At 42.7% G+C, this 8,368-nt stretch overlaps 1 protein-coding gene across 1 annotated transcript; it reads right to left on the reverse strand.

The window, feature by feature from the left end:
• Nucleotides 1–651: 651 nt before the first annotated feature.
• On the reverse strand, nt 652–2,898 carry LOC118525745 (disintegrin and metalloproteinase domain-containing protein 1a-like). The gene has a single exon (XM_036076613.2). It carries the CDS (start codon nt 2,896–2,898, stop codon nt 652–654), a length of 2,247 nt encoding a protein of 748 aa, XP_035932506.2.
• Nucleotides 2,899–8,368: the final 5,470 nt, after the last annotated feature.

Here is an 8,368-nt window from a genome sequence, read left to right on the forward strand (position 1 = left end):
CCAGGTTGCCCACCCCTGGCCCTTTCACACTGAACCAGGGTGATCATACCACCCTGAATTAAATGGAGCCCCTTCAAGAGAACTGCAAAATGGAAGGAGAGCCAGGTAATAGGCCACATAAAGCCTAAAGTGATACTTGTTTGAAAACAGATATTTACTTTTTAATTTAAAATCTTTTCATTTCATGGATACACTTCACAGAGCAATTAGAACAACAAACATAGACACAACTTTCCTAACATAATGTGTAATTATAAGTGGGGTGAAAAACCTGAACCCCAAAGATATAAGTACATAGAATTCTGTACATCCAACAAAGTAGATGAAAGATGACATTTCCTAAAAAACAGGTAACTCAAAATTGGACCTACTAAGACAAGATATTGAGCTGAATGTTTCATGAGAAAAGTTTATTTTTTGTGTGATAATGAAAATATTAAAATATTTTTATAAATGATTTTATGTATGTATACATAATCAATGACTACACTGAAGAAGAAAAGCTCTCCTTGCATAGTTGTACATTTCAACAGACTGTAGAGTCCCTGTTAGGGCCACTGCTGCCATGAGCATGCACTCCATGTTTCCTCCACAAAACCTCCGTTCCACTCAGTGTTTCAGGTGTTTGCTACATTAGACTTCTTCTTGTCACTACTCATTTTTTCCCTCTACTTCTTCCTCCACTCTGCCTACTTCGTTTCCTTGCACAGCTTCTTCTTCAGTTTCTTCTAGAGCCTCTTGTGAGCACTGTGATATCTCCTTTCCAGCCCCAACACTGGCACCAATAATCAGACTTAAAAATAATGCTACAAGAAATAAGGGAAATATGTACACTATCTTGCCAAGCCTTTTGCTTTCATCTTGTTTCTCACCACCTCTGCCAGAATTACCACGATCAAAACTAAGACTTCTACTTTCATATTCATTTGGATTTCCATCATCTGGCTGGTCCGGGGGACCACTGTCCACACTACCCCCATTTCCTGGAAGTTTGCAGTCAGGGGGGGCATAGCCCTCCTCACAATGGCAGTGCCTTAAATCGTTGCAAACTCCTCTCCCATTACACATTTCTTTCGGTTCACAGTCATACTTGAACACAGCACGATCAATGCAGGAGTAATTCACGCAGACTTTGTGTGGGGCACAAAGGGTGCCAGTGTCCACATCTCCGTCATCAGGGATATCAGTATCATTATAGGCATCCATGCTCCAGCACCAGTCATCTTTGTGAGCTACCTGAATCAGAGTATGGTGGGGTTTGATTGGTGGTACCTGTGTAATATTTGTACATACAAGTTTCCCACAAAATATATTCTCATCAAAACACTTAACATATCTTGGGACAGCAGCAGTAGGACAGCCACAGTTGCCAAACCGGTTCCCTTTGGTGTTCATAGAAATATAACAGTCTTCTGGGGCAGACATTGCACGGGCCCCATATATATCCATGCACTGAATATCAGGGTTCTTACACCGGCCCATAAAACAATAGTGAATTATATTACACGATGTACCATCTTGCTTATAGTGGTCTCTGGGGCATTCTCCAGAAGTACCATCACAATACTCTGGGAGGTCACACTCTCCAAAAGCAGAACGACACATGAAGCCCTTATGTCTCAACTGGCAATTAAAACAGCATAGTCCATCACTACACTCTGCATGCTCCTTCAGCCTACATGTTTGGTCACAGCATGGGTTGTTCCCACAGTCAGGTCCACAGTCACACTCCTCATTGTAGTCTAACACGCCATTCCCACACGTGGCTTGCCTACGCAGGCGACCTCGGGGCCGAGGCTTGTTAAATAGGCAGGCCCCTTTGTGTTCCCGGAGGAACTGATAGAAGTGGTCAGAGCTGCAGTTGCTGAAGCCACTCTCTTTAGTGATATTTTCATGCATGAGGCAAAAGCGTTTATCTTTACAAATGCAGGCCGAGTGGTCGTGCTGAATACCCAAGTTGTGCCCAAGCTCATGGACCATGAGCGCTGCAAACAGGAGGACATCTTCATGATGGAAGGCTTCAACAGCTGCTGCAAAGCCTCTTGAACAGGCACCATTGAGAAATGCGTGTCCCACATCCTCTTCAGGATGATGTCCCACGATCATGTGGGCAACATCGTGCTTCACACGATGGAAGAGCTTCTCCTGTCTCCAGCTGTTGAAATTCCTGAGTGTAACTCGCAAGTCCGCTGGGACTTCTATGAGGTCCCCCTCGGTCCAAATCTCCATTCCAGCCAGCACCACCTCGGTGTTTATTTCCCGACTGAAGATGTTGGCCAGAGCAGTGATGTCCATTACTCTCTGGACTGTCTCATTGACGTTACTGCCCCACAGTTGGAACCGCTGGTTGTTGACCACGACAAACATCTCCACGTACTTGGTGTGTGACCAAAAGGAGGACAGTGCCTGTAGACTGCGAGGCTTCCTGCTCCCTTGTTGCCGGCCGGTGGACACCACTTGGCTGCCTTCAGAGGTGACACTACAGGAGACTCGAGCTTGGTGTGCCATGGTGTACAACACGTGTTCAAACCGTTTTGAAGTGTCCATGGGCTCAATGCCATAGGGTTTCCCCTCCTTAATCAGGATGCCCCTGAGGCCTGAACAGGTGTTGAGGGAAACAAAAGAACCTGGGACTCCTTCTATGTAGCCTTCATAGTGACAGTCATGCGAGACGAAAGGCGTTTCTTGCCCCAGGACCCCATTGTGGTAGCTGAAGACTGGGAAGTTATTCACAAAATAGTCTCTCTTCACCTTCAGGTGAATCACCTGTTTCTGGCCCTGCATTAATAGCATATAGGATGCCTTTTCCCCTGGGTCTTCCCTTCCCTTGACTGTCAGACCCTTGGGGATGACTGTTTCATAAGAAGAGTAATATACAGATCCAGGGTCACAGTACATGCTTGACAGGAAAATCAGTACCAACACTAGCATGATCCCCAACCTGACACACGAAAGTCCTGGCACTACTAGTGCCCGCCTCGAGCCCTTCATTTGGGGAGCCCAAGTCTGAAGCACTCTGCCAGCCTCATAGGTAACCACTTGGTATTTCTGTAGAGAAGACAAGGAGGAGGCAAAGTGTCTCAAAGGAGCTGCCACTGACGTGGCCATTGTGAATCGGTTGATGGTGTGTGGCCTCTGTCCATCAGCAGCAGCTCTCCCTGACACAGAGACCCTCAGGCATTAGCTCCAGATCTATGCTGGCTGCATAAAGGGTGGCAACTGCCTAGCTGTGAGAGGCATAGCCTCTGGCTGTGTCCTTTCCAGTCTTTCTGATCTGTTATCCTTCAGATAGCGTCCTTTCTATGTGACTTCCTTCCACAGCATCAGCTTCAGTGCTCCTTGGCTAAGGGCCTTTTGACATGATGGACTGATGTAATCATGAAGGACTGCAAACGCTAAAATGCAAGACCCTACCTTGAGAGTGGAAACAAAACCTCCATGCCTTCTCAACTGTGCCACACAGAATGCCCCACCCCCACCCCTCCTGTCGTCCGTTGCTTGGCTAACTCCAAGTGTTCCAGACCAGGGGCTTAGACATCTTCGGAGGGCACACTCTGTTGCTCACTTCCCCTCCTTTGAAACTCCTGCTCTGTAGCAATGGACATCATAACTCAGATTGTTCTTTATCCCTGGATGGCATTATAGTGATACGCACATCTCACAGGCCAGTCTGTTAGGTAAGGCAAATGGCCACAAGATAGACCCTGTGCCACAAAATAGACCCAAGTGGGCTGGTGACTCATGGGGCAAGGGTCAATACCCCTGTTTTAACATCATCAAAGTTCGTTTTCCCAAGTTCTGTTGATAACACTGTCCAAACGTGTAGGGGGATGCCAATAGAGCAGCCTCCTCTTAGGCGTGAGGATCATGGGCACGTTGGTGGGTGAGTCCAGGCCCACACCCTTCTCAGGATGGCCCTGACATACTGGTATGCTAAGATTATGCCTGTTGTAAACTAGGTATCCTAGAAGTCTCTCCTGTGTTAGAATACGGCCTCCATGTGTTCAGTGACCACTTCTGTCTGTTCATCTTTATACCCTCAGGTCTAGAAGAGTGCTTGTCCAAGAGTAGATGAACAAGAATTATTTATCAAGTGAACAAAGGACTCCCAGGTTATGAGTCCTATGATGTCTCATCTGTTGTGTGTTGTTTGTACTTGCTTGATGCCTGCCCTGAATGGCTAAAAATGTCTTCAGGAAAACCCATAACCATGCTGACCAATGGCACATTTGTGATCTCAATATGTACCTCTTCTTACATTTAACCTTTAGCCAGCAGTTCACTCTCGTGATTTCTTCTGGCCCCAACTTTGGCTGAGAAAAATAGAAGCAATCCAAAGAGTAATTCCACATGTAGGTGCCAGGTGAGGCCACGTGTATCTAGATTTTCCTCCTACTATAGTGGATAAGTTGTCCATGCTCCGATCTAAGGCCAGTCTCTCTGCTTGTATGCGGAGTCTCCTTCCCTTTCAATTTCTCGTGGACTTTGTTTGCTTTTCCAGTTGTCCCTTCTCCCTTTTCCATCTTAAACATCTGTTTGTCCATTAGATCCAGTCTCATTATATGCTGTAATATCTCACCTTTATGAAACCGTCCTTCTCAGCCCGTATCACTCTCCAGTCGCATCGTTTCCCTTCTCTGTTTCATAATGAAACCCTTTGAAAGAGTGTATAAACATTCTTGTTCCAGTTTGCATCACTACTTTTTTCTTTTCTGAAATGTTTAACTTTGAATCACAGCACAAACACATTACATGCATAAAACAGAAATTTATTTTACACTGAATTATTAAAAAGAGAGAAGCTGAGCCAGGCACAAAAGGACAAATATTTTGATTTCATTTATTTTTAAAATTTTTTATTTACATGCAGTTTAACATATGGTGTATTACTACTTTCAGAGGTAGAATTTAGGAATTCATCAGTTGCATATAACACCCAGTGCTCATCCCATCAAGCAGCTTCCTTAGTGGCCATCACCCAGTTACCCCATCCCCCCACCTACCTCCGCTCCAGCAACCGCCAGTTTGATTCCTATGGTTAAGTCTCTTATGGTTTGTCTCCCTCTCTGTTTCCATCTTATTTTATTTTTCCCTCCCTTCCCCTGTATTTATCTGTTTTGTTTCTTCGATTCCACATATGAGTGAAATCATACGATATTTGTCTGTCTTTGTCTTCTTTCACTTAGCATAATACCCTCTAGTTCTATCCAAGTCATTGCAAATGGCAGGATTTCATTCTTTCTGATGGCTGAGTAATATTCCATTCTATATATATATAGATAGATATGTAGATATCTATCTGTCTATCTATATATATCCCATCTTCTTTATCCATTCATCTGTTGATAGACATCTGGGCTCTTTCCATAGTTTCCATACTTTGGTTATTGTGGACATCGGTGCTATAAACATTGGCGTGCATGTGCCCCTTGAGATCACTAGGTTTGTATCCTTTGGATAAATACCTAGTAGTGCAATTGCTGGGTCATAGGATAGCTCTATGTTTAACTTTCTGAGGAAGCTCCATACTGTTTTCCAGAGTGCCCGTACCAGTTTGCATTCCCACCAACAGTGTTAGAGCGTTCCCCTTTCTCCGCATCCTTGCCAACATCTGTTGTTCCTGAGTTGTTAATTTTAGCCATTCTGACTGGTGTGACGTGGTATCTCATTGTGGTTTTGATTTGTATTTCCCTGATGCTGAGTGATGTTGAGCCATTTTTTCACATATCTGTTAGCCATTTGTATGTCTTCTTTGGAGAAATATCTATTCATGTCTTCTGCCCATTTCTTGACTAGATTTTTTGTCTTTTGGGTGTTTGAGAAGTTCTTTATAGATTTTGGATACTAGCCCTTTATCTGATATGTCATTTGTAAATATCTTCTCCCATTCTGTAGGTTGCCTTTTACTTTTGACGACCATTTCCTTTGCTGTGCAAAACTTTTTATCTTGATGAAGTCCCGGTAGTTCATTTTGGCTTTTGTTTCCCTTGCCTTTGAAGGCGTGTCGAGCAAGAAGTTGCTGCAGCCGAGGTCGGAGAGGTTGCTGCCTGTGTTCTCCTCTAGGATTTTGATGGATTCCTGTCTCACATTTAGGTCTTTCATCCATTTTGAGTTTATTTTTGTGTATGGTTTAAGAAAGAGGCCTGATTTCATTCTTCTGCAATGTGGCTGTCCAGTGTGAGTTCTATATCAATAAAGCTATTGTTGAAAGTCAATAAATGTTGAACCACCCTTGCAGTCCAGGAGTAAATCCCACTTGGTCATGGTGAATAATCCTTTTAATGTACTCTTAGATCCTATTAGCTAGGATCTTGGAGAGAATTGTTGCATCCCTGTTTGTCAGGGATATTGCTCTGTAATTCTCCTTTTTGGTGGGGTCTTTGGCTTTGGGATCAAAGTAATACTGGCCTCATAGAATGAGTTTGGAAGTTTTCCTTCCATTTCAGTTTTTTGAAACAGCTTCAGAAGAACAGGAATTAATTCTTCTTTAAATGTTTGGTAGAATTCCGCTGGGAGGCCATCTGGCCCTGGCTCTTGTGTGTTGGGAGGTTTTTGATTACTGCTTCAATTTATTTGCTGGTTATGGGTCTGTTCAGGTTTTCTATTTCTTTTTGTTTCCGTTTTGGTAGTTGATAAGTTTCTAGGAATGCATCCATTTCTTCCAGATTGCCTAATTTGTTGTCATACAATTGCTCATAATATTCTCTTGTAATTGTTTGTATTTCTTCAGTTGTTGGTTGTGATTTCTCCTCTTTCATTCATGATTTTATTTATTTGGGTCCTTTCTCTTTTCTTTTTGATAAGTTTGGCTGGGGGTTTATTGATCTTATTAATTCTTTCAGAGAACCAGCTCCTACTTTCCTTGTCATCTGTTCTACTGTTCTTGTTTTTTTGTTTTTTTTAATTTCTGTATCATTGATTTCTGCTCTAATCCTTATTATTGCTCTTCTCCTGCTGGATTTAGGCTTTATTTGCTGTTCTTTTCCCAGCTCCTTTAGGTGTAAGGTGAGGTTGTGTATTTGAGACTTTTCTTGTTTCTTGAGAAAGGCTTGTATTGGTATATACTTCGCTCTTAGGACTGCCTTTGGTGCATCCCAGAGGTTCTGAACTGTTGTGTTTTCGTTCTCATTTGTTTCCATGTATTTTTTTTTAAATAGTTCTTTAATTTCCTGGTTGACCCATTCATTCTTTAGTAGGATGCTCTTTAACCTCCATGTATTTGTGTTCCTTCCAACTTTCCTCTTGTGATTACTTAATGCAAGTTTTAAAGCATTGTGGTCTGAAAACATGCATGGTATGATCTCAGTCTTTTTGTACCAGTTGAGACCTGATTTGTGACCCACTGTGTGATCTATTCTGGAGAATGTTCCGTGTGCACTTGAGAAGAATGTGTATTCTGTTACTTTAGGATGAAATGCACTGAATATGGCTGTGAAGGCCATCTGGTGCAGTGTGTCATTCAAAGCCCTTGTTTCTTTGTTGATCTGCTTAGATATCTGTGCATTGCTGTGAGTAGGGTGTTAAAGTCCCCTATGATTATTGTGCTATTATCAATGTGTGTTTCTTTAATTTTGTTATTAATTGGTTTATATAGCAGGCTGCTCCCAAGTTAGGGGCATAAATATTTACAATTGTTGGATCCTCTTGTTGGATAGACCCTTTTATTATGATATAGTGTCCTTCTTCATCTCTTATTACAGCCTTTGGTTTAAAATCTACTTTGTCTGATAAAAAGATTGCCACTACAGCTTTCTTTCGATGTCCATTAGCATGAAAAATGGGTCTCCACCCCCTCACTTTCAATCTGGAGGTGCCTTTGGGTCTAAAATGAGTCTCTTGTAGACAGCATATCGATGGGTCTTGTTTTTTTTTTTTATGCAGTCTGATACCGTGTGTCTGTTGGTTGGAGCATTCAGTCCATTTACATTCAGAGTAATTATTGAAAGATACTAAGTGCCATTGTATTACCTGTAAAATCGCTGTTTCTGTAGATTGTCTCTGTTCCTTCCTGATCTTTGTTACTTTTGGGCTCTCTCTTCACTCAGAGGATCCCCTTTAATATTTCTTTGCAGGGCTGGTTTAGTGTTCAGGAATTCCTTTAGTTTTTGTTTGTCCTGGAAACTCTTAATCTTGCCTTCTATTCTGAATGACAGCCTTGCTGGATAAAGGGTTCTTGGCTGCATATTTTTCCCATTTAGCACATTGAATATATCATGCCAGTCCTTTCTGGCCTGCCAGGTCTCTGCGGACAGGTCTGCTGCCAGCCTTATGTTTCTGCCCTTGTAGGTTACAGACCTCCCGTCCCCAGCTGCTTTCAGGATTTTCTCTTTATCTCTGAAAGTTGCAAGCTTCACTATTGTATGTGGAG

The sequence above is a fragment of the Halichoerus grypus genome, chromosome 13, assembly GCF_964656455.1.
Source record: "Halichoerus grypus chromosome 13, mHalGry1.hap1.1, whole genome shotgun sequence".
In the NCBI taxonomy this organism is placed as follows: domain Eukaryota; kingdom Metazoa; phylum Chordata; class Mammalia; order Carnivora; family Phocidae; genus Halichoerus; species Halichoerus grypus.

Excerpts from the sequence above, each read along its gene's own strand:
- LOC118525745 (XM_036076613.2), bottom strand. The coding sequence starts at position 2,898 with ATGTACTGTGACCCTGGATCTGTATATTACTCTTCTTATGAAACAGTC.